General features: G+C 44.2%; 1 protein-coding gene across 1 annotated transcript; it reads left to right on the top strand.

Moving 5' to 3' along the window:
- Positions 1-1,945: 1,945 nt before the first annotated feature.
- PDE12 (phosphodiesterase 12) lies at positions 1,946-11,601 on the top strand. Its single transcript, XM_054036033.1, has 3 exons — positions 1,946-5,042; positions 7,136-7,214; positions 8,377-11,601. The coding sequence occupies exons 1-3, from the start codon at positions 3,714-3,716 to the stop codon at positions 8,817-8,819; spliced, it is 1,851 nt and encodes a 616-aa protein (XP_053892008.1). The 5' UTR covers positions 1,946-3,713; the 3' UTR covers positions 8,820-11,601.
- The last annotated feature ends 3,400 nt before the right edge of the window (positions 11,602-15,001 follow it).

The following is a 15,001-nucleotide window of genomic DNA, read 5'->3' as shown; positions in this document are numbered from 1 at the left end:
CTGGCCTTCGGGGGGGTGCCTTGCCTGAGGCGCAGGACCCTAACCTGGTGGGGAGGGAACGCCCAGGGACACGGCTCAGGAAGGCTGCAGCTTCAAACCCAGCGGATGAGAAAGAGCAGGTGGCCATCCCTGTCCCAGCTGCCGAGTTCCAGGCCGAGTTGCAGAGAGATCCCTCCTTGCGGAAAATAAGGGACCTGGCCAACCTTAATGCGGTACAGACCATGGGACGAGGTGGCCGGAAAAGGTTCCTGTGGGAAAAGGGGTTTCTGTACCAAGAATGGGCTCCCCCAGGAAAAATTGAGTCAGGGGGGATCAGGAGGCAGCTGGTGGTACCCCAGAAGTATTGCCGCCAGCTGCTGTGCCGGGCCCATGACGTTCCTCTCTCAGGGCACCAGAAAACCTGGCGTACCCAGCAGAGGCTGCTACGGAGCTTTTACTGGCCTGGGGTCTTTGTTACGGTCCGACAGTACTGCCGATCCTGTGACCCCTGTCAGAGGGGGAGAAAGGCCTGGAACAAGGGAAAACCGGCTTTAGGACCCTTGCCCAGCATAGAGGAGCCTTTCCAGAGGGTGGCCAAGGTTAAAAGGGCGGCTCTAAACCAAGAAAGCCCAAAGCACAGACCTCCAGACTGAAGCGCTGGAAAAAGACCACAGCCCAGTTGAAACCCCAGGGGTATGGGGGTGGGAAAAGGGCACAGGCCGCATAAACCTTCCCACATGCGAACTGCGAGTGCCATCAAGCACCCCGACCTAAGGGAGGGGCGTAAAACTGGAGGGGCCTGGTATAATTCTCACCAAGAAATGGAAGGAATGCGGGGGCATCCATGGGAACGGGGGTAGGTTCAAACTTCCCCGGGTCACTGGCTAAAGTGACCCCGCTCAGTTCGGTCTCAAAGGGGGAAGAAATGTGACAAACTGGGTCTGTTCTTACTGTGGTATGTGAATGCTGACAGGGGAGTGTTGCTAGGATAGTCTGCATTGCGGAATGGGAGTCTGCCCGAGGGCAAATACCTGAGCCTGTAACATGAGAACCCAGGAAGGGGTTGGAGGCCAGGTGACTCCTGGGCCCGGAAAACTGAACAAAGGCTGTGGGAGGGGTCGCTGAAGGAAGGGTTTTGAAAGCTGGGTGGTGAGATGGTGGGGAGGCAGAGATTGCTCTGACCTCCCAAGGGGGGCTGGGATGCCCTGGGACCCCAAGATGGACCTAACTGAGGGGGTCCCTGTTGTCTGTGCCTGCAAGACCTGTCTTGGACTGTATTCCTGTCATCCAAATAAACCTGCTTTACTGGCTGGCTGAGAGTCATGGTAAATCGCAGGAGGCCGGGGGTGCAGGGCCCTGAGTCCCCCAATACTCCGTGACAGAGAACAACCCGTGCACAGCCTTCTGTGTTCTACTCATGTCACTATTATTGGGTCTCTGGGGGATATACTTACACCTCTGTGTCCTACATACAGAAATACTGTTATTTTATGTATTTTAGTTGATTTCACAACATATTCAACTCTGTTCAGACAAATAAGTTTCAATGCACTCAGACTGGAGTATATAGTAGAGATGTGCAGAAACCACTAATGATTAAACTGACATTTCCATACAAGTGTGAATGTATTAAATAATTATTAAGAACCAAAATATTAGATATCTGGGTTCCAAGATATTAGGAGTCTGCAAACGATTTTCACACACTCCTGATATCATTTATAGGACAAGGGCTTTAACTGTATTTAAGCAGTTTAATTTTAGGACCTGATCTTGTGAATATTTAGGCATGCAATCCCTAATCCTGCAATGAACTGCATGACTGGATCCCTAAAGCTAACACAGGTGCTAGGGGTGAGGTTTCACTTAATGCTGAATCAGGATTTTATATGGCCACTGAGATTTTTTTTAGCTTTGCATTACAATATATTACTACTAACTCTAATAAAATACATAATCAACTTTATTTTTATTCAGAGAAGAAGGATGATCCAGTGGCTAGGATGCTAACTTAGAAAAGCCAGGTTCAGTTTCCTGCTAGGCCACAGTCCTATTGCATGACCATGGTCAACCACTTAAACCTGGTTTACACTTAAAGGTTCTGCCAGAATATGTTGGTTAGAAGCATGACAAAATCACAGCTCTAACCAAAATAGCTATGCCAGTAAAAGCCCTAGAGTAGATTAAGTTAAACTGGCAAAAAAGTCCTTATTTTATTTAGGAAATTGGTAAAAGTTATACAGGCAAACCCTTTCTAGTGTAGACGAGGCATAAGTCTCTGTCCCAGATCCTCAAAGGTATTTAGTTACCTAACTCCCACTGACGAATGGGAATTAGATTTCTAAATACCTTTGAGGATCTGTGCCTCAGTTTTCTATTGATACAATAGGGATAACAGTACTTTCCTATCTCACTGGATCATTGTGAGGATAAATTCATCAAAAAAGAAAGATTGTGGGGTTGCTATATAACTACAACAGATAGTTGTTCTTACTGCTAACTTCCCCAGTAAAATTAACAAAACCACAAACTAGACCTTTGATCTAGGGAAGTGATGAGACTTACCAAGTCCCACTATGATAACAATAGTAATATCTAGTTCTTATACTGCTTTTCATCATTAGATCTCAAAGTACTTTACCAAGGAGCTCAGGATCATTCCCTCCTATTTTACAAATAGAGAAACTGAGGCACAGAGAAGTGAAATGATTTACCCTAGGTCTTCTTGACCTTCCAATGCCTCCCTGTGAGCAGACTTTAATGATCACACAGAGGCAGCTACAGGACTGAGGTCTTAGTCATAATAACGAATAGTTAAATTCAATATTACAAATGACTAACACTTTTCTAAAATCACTCTTTTTACAGATATCACATCTTTAAGTGATTGAACTGTTCTATTTTTATCTTTCTTTCAATAAACACGAAACATTCTGAACCAGGTAAGTAGAAAATAAATCCAAACCTCAGGCATCAATTATATGTATGGAGTGTTATGCTAAAGAATGCTTTATAGAAGTCTGAATTTTTTCGGGAGACAAGTCTTCCTCTTTTCACATCTCACTTATTTCGGAGAGTAAATCCCTTCTTGCGGGTTCATTTTAGGGAGTGTTTAAAGGCTCTCCCTCCGGGGTGCAGGATTTTGTTGTTAATATCAGAGATACTTAGTGTTTAGTTAACCTACTTCATCCAAACTGTCCCAGCTGCCTAGCCCTGAAGAGAACTGATAACAGGCACAGCCCTCACTAAGGCCTGACATCTCGGTGAGGGAGAGGGGACAATTCCCTAGAGAGCTTCAAAAGACACAGATTATTTTCTCCAAGGAAACCCCTTAGATAAGGCTCTGAGAGCTACAAAGGAGCGCCCATGACCCCAGGCTGCCTGTTCCCACGCCACCTCCAGCCGCGGTACGAGCTCGGCAGGCGCAGCACTAGATGTTTCTCACTTTCCACGAGCTTTACTAGAGACCTCTCTCTACAGGAAGTAAATAGTCAGCACTTCCGGCCTGTGCTCCCGACTGCCTCCAATCACAAATGCCTTTCCCCTGGTTCGGCCTTCCCTTTCATCATTTCCGGTATCTGACCACCCCAGTACCCATCAGCACTTGCGAGGCGCCGCTCAGCGAGGCAGCTTTTGGCCCGGCGCGGGTTTCCGGGCGACTGCAGGCGAATGTGCTGTCACCAATGTGAGGCTGCCTTGGCGCGCGGCCCGGAGCCGGAACGCAGCGGCGGCTGATGAATGGTGGATGCCGGGCTGGCTGGTTCATGTGGAGCCTTCTGTGGGGGGAGCTACGAGCCGCTGCCGGCGCGAGTAGGCTCCGCTGCCGATCGGCCGCTTTCCTTAGCAGCGGCGGCGTCGCGGTTTCCCCCGGCCCTGCCTGCGGAGACTCGCCTGGCCGCATGGAGCGGGCTGTGGTGCGCTGCGTCCCGTCGGAGCCGAAGATGAGCCTGTGGTTCGTGCTGTGTGACGGGAGCGCCAAGCACATGCAGCGGGACCAGACGGAGCCGCTAGGCCGGGCCTTGGCCCGCATCGCCACCAACGCCGGCAAGGGCCATGCCAAGGCGGCCAAGAAGAGCAAGAAAGCGCGGGCGGAGGCGGGACCGGCCGGGGAGCCGGTGCCGGCGGCGCCGCTCGCCGTGCGCCTCTTCTCGCGGGACGGGGAGTCCGTGGCTGAAGACGTGTCCAATGCCGAGGCCTGGCAGGACGGCGCCGTGCTGCAGATCGGCGAAGTCAAGTACCAGGTGGAGCGGAACCCGCCCTCAGTCATCGAGCTCCAGCTGCCCCGCTCGCTGCTCGCCGGCTTCCCCGTCTGCCCCAAGATCCACACCGAATTCGGCGCGCCCCAGCACTGTCTCTTCCGCTGGTACCGGGAGCAGCCGGGGGGCGGCGGGGACGAGCCCTCTCCAGGGGGCGACATCTGGGTAGAAGCCCCCGTCAGGGACCGCGTCTTCACGCCGACCAACGCGCACATCGGACTGCGCCTCAAGCTCCACTGCACCCCGGGCAACAGCCAGCAGCGCTACGGGCTCCCCCGGGAGGTGGAGAGCAGCGGCCCTGTAGAGGCCGGGCCCGGCGCCTGTACCTTCGACTCCCGGCACCTCTACACCAAGAAGGTGTCCGGAGAAGGCTTAATCCGCACGGTCTCCTACAACGTTCTGGCTGACATCTATGCTCAGACCGAGCACTCCCGGACGGTGCTCTACCCCTACTGCGCGCCCTACGCGCTGGAGCTCGACTACCGGCAGAACCTGCTCAAGAAGGAGCTGGTCGGCTACAGCGCCGACCTCATCTGCTTGCAGGAGGTGGACAAGTCTGTCTTCGCTGATAGCTTGGCCCCGGCACTGGACGCCTTCGGCCTCGAAGGTCTCTTCAGGATCAAGGAGAAGCAGCATGAAGGCTTGGCTACTTTCTACCGCAGGGATAAGTTCACCTTGCTTAGCGAGCACGATATTGCCTTCAATGAGGCTCTGGTCTCCAACCCACTGCACAAGGAGCTGCGGGACAAGCTAGCCCCCTACCCCTTAGCCCAGGAGAAGGTGCTGCAGAGATCCTCTGTGCTGCAGGTACCGGCCGCTTGTACAGCAGCTCTGCCTCACTAATTGGGTGTGTCCAACCCCCAGGAAATCGAAATGCAGAGCGAGTGGGAGGCACTGTTGCTGTTCAGGAGGAGGGTCGTTATAGGACTACTGGTGGAAGGAAAAAGAAGGGACAGAGCAGCAATAGAGTAAAAACTTCTCAGGCAGGCAGAGCTGTGATTGTGAGTAGGGTAGGAACCATAGGCTGTGTCTGCACTACAGCCGGGATCGATGCTCTGAGATTGATCCACCAGCAGTCAATTTAGCGGGTCTAGTGAATACCCGCCAAATCAACAGCAGATCGCTCTCCAGTAGACTTCTGTACTCTACCCCTGACGAGAAGAGTAAGTCAAGTCGACAGGAGAGTTTCTCCTATTGACACCCCCTCCCTCTCCACCCGCGTTGTAGACCCCGCAGTAACTCGACCTAAGGTACGTTGACTCCAGCGACGTTATTCAAGTAGCCGAAGTTGCGTAGCATAGGTCGACTTACTGTGGTAGTGTAGACATAGCCATGGAGTCAGTCTATGCTGGAGCAAGCCCTTGTCTACGCTATAGGGGAAATTCGATCTAAGCTACGCAATGTGAGTTACGTTAATAGCATAACTCAAATTGATGTAGCTTAGATCTGCTTACCAGGGGTCCACACTACGGGATGTCAACGGGAATCTCCCCTGCTCTTCTCGATCAGGTGGAGTACAGGAGTCTATCTTCACTAGACCCACTAAATCAACCGCTGATGCATCGATTGCTGCTCGTGGATCCCCCAGTAAGTGTAGTCAAGCCCTAAGTTATGGAGAGTTTTGAGAATTAGGCAGACGCTCACACTGCTTAATGTGTAAAACAAGGAAATGTGTTTTGATAGGTGGTAGTGTCACAGTCTGTCATTCAGTTGCCATTCACCCAACTGGGTACACATGGCCAGTGTCAGTTCCCTTCCCCTGGTTTCTGCCCTTTAGAATGTGGGCTTGATAAAAATGTGATCCTGCCAATTTTAAATAATGTATTCATTTTCTTTGGTTTCTTTCTGTCTTCAAACCATTTTAAAGTGAATTCTTAATTGTGATATAACAGAACATTGGAGTGTATCAGCGCTTCTAAAATATCAAATCTGATTTTAGTTTCGAAAATATTTTTATTCTAAATTTTAATAAACTTTGGGGCATTGGCTATCTGATTTTGAAACACTGTAGACATACAAGTGGGGTGTGCATGTGAGATACTGACTGTGCTGTTAGTGACATTAAGAAAATTAAGGCCCCGATCCCGCTTAACGTGCTTAACTGTTCATGTTTGTAGACCCATTGACTACTCTCAAAGTTAAGCATCCACATAAGTGTTTGCAGGATCATGGCCCATGTTAGAAATCCCAGTAACTGACATGGAGGCTTGTGGCAGTGACAAATATAATCTCCTTTACAAGGCTTTAAAAATCTACTTACCCCAAGGGCCAGTGTGAGAAGCAAACTTTCCCTGGTGCTTGATAGCAATCTAAACTTTTGTTTAAAAAAAGTTAACTTCCCAGACTAGTGCAGTAGTGGCTTCCACAGTGCAGAGAAACAACTCCAATGTTGTTTCTGCAGAGGGGTGGAAGAATGGAGAAGGGAAAAGCTACACCAAGATCTTTTACAGGAAAGAGAGTGAAATGGGGAAGAAAAAGTATAGCAAAAGCAAGAGACTTGATAGGCAGGGCTGGTAAAGTAGTATTTGGCAAATACATTAATTTTGCTGGAATGTGTCAAATGACTTATTTTGCAAACATTTATTTTACTAGTTGTAGAACTGATAAAGTACTATAATTGTCATGGGGGATTGTGGGGGAGAAAAGTTATAATGGCATGTGTAGCTAGTATACATGGGCTATTTCCTGTCAGGTACACTTTTTTCAAAACCTGTTTATTGCTTATAATATTTGACTATAACATTCAAAATAATGTGTAGAAAGAGATGTATAAAAATGGGAATTGTCACCCAGGTACAAGCTAATTAATCACTAATAATGCATAATTCTGCATAGGCACTCTGAGGTCTGTAAAGCATATTCTGATTTAACATTTTGTAAAAGTGTGCTGTTTCGTGCAGGTTTCAGTTCTTCAGTCTACAAATGATCCTTTGAGGAAGATTTGTATAGCCAACACTCATCTGTACTGGCATCCAAAAGGTAACTTTACTGATGTTGTATACAAGTATATATTATTAGCTAGATTTAGTAGCATTTTTCCTACACAACTAGAATTTGCATTTCACACTTTTCTGAATGGAAGGATTGCTCCCTACTTCTTACAATTCCGCACCTTTCTTTATGGAGGTGAGGATTTCCTTTGTTCATTCCTTCTCAAAAGACACAATCAACTCAGGATTAAATAAGGACTGGGAATGGCTGAACCATTACAAACATTGAATCTATCTCCCCTTGTAAGTATTCTCACACTTCTTATCAAACTGTCTGTACTGGGCTAGCTTGATTATCACTTCAAAAGGTTTTTTTCTCTTACTTAATTGGCCTCTCAGAGTTGGTAAGACAACTCCTACCTGTTCATGCTCTCTGTATGTGTGTATATATATCTCCTCAATATATGTTCCATTCTATATGCATCCGTAGAAGTGGGCTGTAGTCCACGAAAGCTTATGCTCTAATAAATTTGTTAGTCTCTAAGGTGCCACAAGTACTCCTTCTCAAAATGTGATCTTTAACTGCTGCACCAACCCGATTGGAGGATTGTGTTATATCATTATAGAGTGTAGTCTTGCTTGCTTAGGAATGTTCAGAATATAGCTGAAGCAAAGATCATTGTATTCTACATTCCACCCCCAATCTGTAATTTTCTAATATAGATGGGTTTATAAAGTGTGGATCCCTCTGTCCTCAATGTAACTGATGGAGCCATGTTGTGGTATTGACAGCAGAGGAAGCAAATTGGGCCTCTCAAACCATGTCTCCCTTCTAGGCCCAAAAACTAGGAGGGGAGATTACCTCCTGTTTCTTGGTGTTCCTGAAGGGTGTAGGGGCAGAAAAAAGCCACTGAGATGGCCACCATTAGGCCAGGGGATTAACTGAAGAACTGAGCAAGAGTGAAAAAGGCCCCTGCTCAATCCTTAGCAAAGAAGATATTTGGTTTCTCTAGATTCACTTTTACTTGGGAGGGAAAATTGCAGTGGTATGTTTAAAGGTGCACAGTCCCTACAATCATGCACTGAAGTTGAAGCCTTGCTAACGGTTTTAAAATGTATATTTCTGCAAACTATCAGTCAGCAGTGGTTTATAAAACTCTGAAACTACTGAATAAATAAAATACTTAATTAACATGCTTTTATGTTCATAGGTGGAAACATCCGTCTCATCCAAATTGCTGTAGCTTTGTCTCACATTAGGCATGTTACATGTGATCTATATTCTGGCATACCTGTCATATTCTGCGGTGATTTTAATAGTACACCTTCAACTGGAATGTATAGTTTTATCAATAGTGGCAATATTGCTGAGGATCATGAAGACTGGGTCTCTAATGGAGAAGAAGAAAGATGCAATATGTCTCTAACTCATCCTTTCGAACTGCAAAGTGCTTGTGGAGAACCTGCTTATACAAATTATGTTGGTGGGTTTCATGGATGCCTGGACTACATTTTCATTGACATAAATGCTTTAGAGGTTGAACAAGTAATTCCATTGCCAAGTCATGAAGAAGTTACCACCCATCAGGCCTTGCCAAGTGTCTCTCATCCCTCTGATCATATAGCATTAATATGTGATTTAAAGTGGAAATAAGACTAACATTTGCATGGCATTTGTTCCAGGCCTTTAAACAAGGAATTTGTTTACTTTAGGGGACCTTAACTTGTATCCCGGCTTGTATGTAACTTTATAAAGACAGAAGCTAGACTGATTATTGGAAAAAAGTTCACATGCCTGTCATTTCGATTATAAATTTCTTATTGAGCGTTTTGTCTGACTGTTCATAACATTTGCATGACATAGCTTCTCCTTTCCCTTTTTCTACACTAATAGGAGGTCCAAATATATTTAAAACAGATGGGGATGTTTTAAAAAAAGAAAAAAAGTTAGATTATCAGATCTTTTTATAGGTGTTTTTAACTGATTAAGAGATTATTTTGTTACAGATGTATGAATCTAAACTGATTTCTATAAAAGTACACGTGAACTGAACCCTGTTTGTATAATTCAGAATAGGATATAAAAGAGGGTAAGCAAATGACTTATGTTGAATCAAATCAATTAAAACTACTTTCAGTGCAGGACAAATGTCACCTTCTATTTAAATACTCAAAAATATAAATGTATTCATTAAGCATTCCTGATGCTTCTCTAGGCTTTAGCAAGCTGCATGTTCAGTGTACTTCTACTTTTTTTGACAAGATACTTTCTAACCAGATACCAACATCTGAATAGACTTGTACAATCAACATAAAACCATATTAAATTTTAGGATTAAAATGGTTTAGGAAACATTTTCCTTGCCCACTTAATGTATTTGTAGCCACTGAAAGGCTCTTTAAGATAAATGAAAAAAAATCAGATGTTAAAGCCCAGTTGTTGATTATTGTAAACCAATATCAAGTTTACTAAAAAATAAAAATGTAAGAACTATATTTACTTTTGAGTATTGATTCCTGCTGTTATCCATATCCTGTATCTAGCATTAGAAAACATACTAACAGTTTTAGGTCAGTTTCCTAACACAGTTTGGGTGGGAAGGAGTTTTTTAAATTTTGCTCGCCAGTTTTTGATTTGCAGGAAAGCATTAGTTGCTTCTGGAGAACAATTTCTTCCTGGTTTGGGGGGAGTGGAAGAAAATAACACTTCACATAAGTAATATGTATCTAATTCTTTGGTGAAAATGCTTAAAGGTGACTTCCAAAGATTTTTAAAAGTTGGATTTGCTCTATTTTTTTCCATCGCAAAGAAGGCCTGCTTGCTCTCACTTTTCAATTTAGCACTATCAAGTCTAGTCTTTCCTAGTTATGTTGGAGAATATTTGGGATGTCTAAGGATGTACATAACTATTATTTCCATTAAGGTATGGTAATTTAAACACCCACTACCCAGGACTTCCTTTCTCCAAAACGTTGGTCATGGAAACAGAAAAGATTCTGCAAACAAAAGATTTATACAGTTTTATTAATGCTCCTTGTTTCAGTTGATAACTTTCCCTTAACTCCAGGTATTATTGTCCTCGTTTGCCTAGTTTTCTGGTTATTAGTGCCTTCCAGGGTAAAACAAGCTCTGAATGTTTAATGCTTAAAAATCACCTAGAATTCTCACCCCTATCCACAATTAAAAGGCACATATCATGCAGATAGGAACACTAGAAATGCATTAGAACAGTGTGGCTTCCTCATAGTGCACAAGTTAAACTGAATATTTAAAATGAAAACATTTACTAAACTGAAAACTATGGGGATGCACAGACTTAGGTACGGGTTTTTGGATGTCCTAACTCTGCTCCTGTTGCTTTATCCAAGGAACAACCAAACGGTGCAAACTAATCTGACACTCAGACAAGGTCCATACATGTACCTCATAATAATAAATACAGTGGTAGCATTTTCATAGTGCTATGCATGCTGATATGGGCAATTGTTTCATGGTGTTTTCAAAAATGTGATATGTGAGCCTCCGATGAGCTAAACCCTTAATTATGTGACTGTTGGTACCAGTCAAACGAGTATGGGGGTCTAAGTATTGCCACTCTCCTTGGCACCTCATGGGCTGTAGAGTCTCCTCACAGGGTAGGTGGCTGCTGCTAGGCAAGGCTAGGGACTGAAGCTGTTATAAGCTTCATGGTGGGAGAGAATAGAAAGAACAGGCCTGGAGAGGAACTCCTTTCTCTCACCAAGAGAAATGGGAGGAAAGTCCTAGGGCACAAGGCCCAAGCACATGTACATGCACTGTTACCTCTCCGTGGACACACTATTAGAATGGAGCCTTCCCCCTTGTGACTGGTGCTGGCTATGGGAGTAGAGACAGACACTGCTGCTGCTGGAACAGCCAGCAGCAAACTTTTACTTTCCAGCCCTCAAAGCCTTTTCTGGTGTCAGAAGTGACTTTCTGGAACTCTTCCATTGAGGGGAAGAGAGATGATTCTTAGAAGGGAATGGGTGGAGCAGGCCTAAGCTGAGGGGCTGGAGTTCACTGTTGACAGACACCAATGGGTGGGAGGATGGTGGGGAAATATGGGTTAAGAGGGTTGCTGACCATGGAAAATTAACACCCACTGTACATTACTACTATGAGCACACAACTGGTGTGAATTACTGTGGGATGTTACTATAACTTGTAACCTGCTGCTCTCAATTTGTTTTCATGTGTTGCATTTTATATTTAGATAGTAAGTGCTTGAGTAGGGAGTGTTTGTGAAACTTTTGGGTGCTCAAAAATAAGTGATGAAAAATCATTTTGAATCAGACTAATGTACATATGTAAAAACTACATGTCATACATACATGTTTATACCACCCTGCTTACCAACTATGTATCCATTGCACCTTGCATGTAAGATATTTTGATTAAAGATGTTTTCTGATAAGGACTTTGTGTCTTAAATCATGTATTTCACCTGTGGTGGTGAGGAACTCTGGGGCAAGCTTTTTATTCTTGTACATATTTGTCTAGGGTAATTCTCTTTCTGCCTGCCTATACTCCAGTGTGGCCTCTCTCTTTGTGGTTCAAAATCATATAGCCAATTCACTGTAGTTTACATGTACAAACTGTACCATCACTGCACTGTCTCTATCTCCCGGCTGTTTGTAGCTTTTGAAAGCAAGCTATCCAGGGGGGCTTCTCAGACTTAATAGATTTGTGAACTCACCCTCTCTGGTAACTAGTGTCATGGAAAAAATATTTATGTATTTCTAACTCAATGCAGCGTAGACAGAAGTAGAGCCATTGCCATGTGGTCAGTCAGCTCTTCTGTCTACCAGCAAGAAGCCTTCCATGGTCATGGACCACAGTTCGATACGTTCTGAAGTAAAGTAATTGCAATATGTGGATATCTTGCTTGCTTTGGGGAAAAGTAGTGCTGAATGAAACACGTGATTGTGAATAGAGTTATTGAGAGGAAGATATTTTATATTGGTTTCACAAAGTTCTGTACAGCCATTCAGCAACTTCATCAGGATTACACTATAGGACAAACTTTTTGTGCCTGTTTTCATATCTACCAACTTTAGCTAATACATCCCAATTACTGTAAAACACTTGGAAGGCTTCCAAAGGGGATAAAGAAGTGCAATGTGTGTTCTGTTGAGTATACAGTGGTTGGATTTCAGAATGCCTAAGTATATTTAAACAGATACAGTAGCAGAGGAAGAAGGAGATTTTGATTGACTCTCCTCCTGGCCTAGGAAGCAACTAAGGGAGCTGTTTTGCCTTTAAAAATGATGAACAATGCTTAGGAATGGCATAACACCTCCTCATGGCAACTGTGCAAGCTTGTGCCAGATGCATCCACTGCAGCCTGTAATGAAGTTCTTCCTCACTCTCCTGCTTTTCAAATATCTGTGGCTGTACTAATGGGCTTGTCTGAGACGATATAATTGGTCTCTTTGGAAAGGGTGAGCCCCTGAGACTTGATGCAGGCAGTATGGTGGCACAACCAAGCATGTCCAGTAAAGCTATGGGTAGTGAGAATGTTGAGGGGAAGATACATAGCTGGGGTGGAGGGACCAGATAGGATAAGCTCTCTCTTCCTGACTCTACTGTGTTACCCAAGAGATGAAGGTAGAGAGGCTACCTGTCTAATCTGGTACATTGCTGACTACATGGCTGGGGGGTTGGATATCACCACCCTCAATCCCTCACAGAGAGGGGACTCTAGTATCAGGGTACTGATAACACTTGGCTCCAGCAATGGTTTGGGTGGGGGGGGTAAGAGAGAGGAAATCAGTAACAATGTGGAAAGTAGAAGGGGCTATGAACACAGAGACCAGGGGTTCTAATGATTCAGGTTCCAAGGCATTTAGGCCCAGTAAGGAAAGGCCAGGCCTAAAACTAATGTGGTCTGCCAAATTAGAGAGTAGCACCTGTGCAGACTTAGAAGTTAGTACCAGAGCTTCCTCAGACTTATGGCCCTTGTATGAATGAGCCTGAGATTAATCAGTGTCAGCTTATCAGTTACTGGGGACAGGAACCTGCCTATCAGACATCTGTGCTAATGATGAATAGGGCCACAAAGTGGACAGGACCTTGGAGGGTGGCATGGAATCTCAGTTCAGTGTGGCATTAATAGGTCTAACTAACCAGGTTGTAGTCCTCCGCTCAGTGGCTGAAGCAGCCAGCATTGGTCTCTCTACAAGGAACAACTTCAGCCAGATGGCTCTCATGCTGTATTCTTGGAGAATCAGTGACAGAACATTGTGCCAAGACATGTTCTCTACAACAGAGCTAGCACCCGGAGTGCCTATCCTTAAGGGACCTCAACCCTTCACAAAAAGGAGAGGTATAGTCATACAGAAGGCCTGCTGGGGTTATGTGTCACACACAGCCTAGGTTCTGCCTTAACCTAGCCCCACAGCCAAAGATTACCCCCATGCAGAAGGGATTACAGAGTAGGACTTTAGGCTTTACACACACTGCAAATTATACCATTTCCCTCATTTTCCTTTTGCAGCAGAACACATACATGTTCTGACAAAAAATTGTATTGCTAAAAATGTAACTTAAAACTAGGAGGACCAACAGAAAGTACTTATAATGGAATTGTACACAGCATAGAGCTGTTCACAATTTAATACATAGCACTTTTTCTGTCTGCAAATCATTCATGAACCACTGCCAGATACTGATCAAATAGTTTATGCGAACAAGTTTTGCTGATAGGTTAATTAAAAAAAAAAAATTCATGAGCAACCTATTTCCTAGAACTGGAAAGGACCTCAAAAAGTCATCAAGTCCAGCCCCCTGCCTTCTCTAGCAGGACCAGGTACTGATTTTGCCCCAGATCCCTAAGTGGTCCCCTCAAGGATTGAATTTATAACCCTGGGTTTAGCAAGCCAATGCTCAAACCACTGAGCTATCTTGTTGCCCCATGAAGTTGTTCACTTCAACTAGCCACTCTTTGGAATGTGTGATGGGGGAAGTTGACTCATGGTTCTGCCCTGTATTTAGATTGCCTTTTTCAAAAAATTCTAGTAAATAATGAATTATGGATGCATATGAATAGCTGTAGCTATATGCCATCATCTGAAGCACAATTATTCCCCCAAGATTCAGGCAAATAAAAACCCCTTCATTTTTTTGCAAGCCTTCATATGAATCATAAAGGGAATAAAGTAAAACAGATCTGTTCCGAATTCAACCATATATTTTTTTCCCCAATATTTGTCCATCTTGGCTATAGAATATTCCTAATCGTCTGGTATATACAAATATATAATATTCTGCATGAAGTTATGTTAAAAGATTTCTAGGTCAATGCCAATCTAAGTTGTTCATTATATTGCACGGAGTTCCACATCCAAGAAAGAATAAAAATTCACCTTCAGGAACTCAGGATTTCCTCTTACAGCAATAAGAGCACCAGCCATCTTCATTAGTCTTTTGTGCCCAGATCAGAGAGTTAGTTTCCAAAACACAATCTCAGTTTGAACTGATTTTGGAGATGGAAAAGACCTATGTGTGTTGGTCCCTCTTTCAGTTTAAGATAGTCTGACTTGAAGGAATTATGCCTGATCAATGACTGCATGGCTAGACTCAAAGAAGATGCATCGGATATAAACAATTACTATAAAAAGCTACAGTGCTTTTTAATCGTAGGATTAGAAGGGACCCCAAAAGGTCATCTGGTCCCTTCTAATCCTATTATTTTTACTTTTACTCTAGACCATCCCTGGTAACTGTTTGTCTAACCTTTTTCTTAAAACCTCCAGTGATGGGGATTCCACAGCCTCCCTAGGTAATTTGTTCAAGTGCTTAACTACCCTTCCACTTAG

Source organism: Malaclemys terrapin, chromosome 7, assembly GCF_027887155.1.
Source record: "Malaclemys terrapin pileata isolate rMalTer1 chromosome 7, rMalTer1.hap1, whole genome shotgun sequence".
In the NCBI taxonomy this organism is placed as follows: domain Eukaryota; kingdom Metazoa; phylum Chordata; order Testudines; family Emydidae; genus Malaclemys; species Malaclemys terrapin.
Note: the sequence above shows the minus strand (reverse complement) of the source record. Positions and strands in the feature narration are given on the sequence as shown.

Excerpts from the sequence above, each read along its gene's own strand:
- PDE12 (XM_054036033.1), top strand. The coding sequence starts at position 3,714 with ATGAATGGTGGATGCCGGGCTGGCTGGTTCATGTGGAGCCTTCTGTGG. Across the intron at positions 5,043-7,135 it reads AGAGATCCTCTGTGCTGCAG|GTTTCAGTTCTTCAGTCTAC; the intron begins GTACCGGCCGCT and ends TGTTTCGTGCAG. Across the intron at positions 7,215-8,376 it reads TCTGTACTGGCATCCAAAAG|GTGGAAACATCCGTCTCATC; the intron begins GTAACTTTACTG and ends TTATGTTCATAG.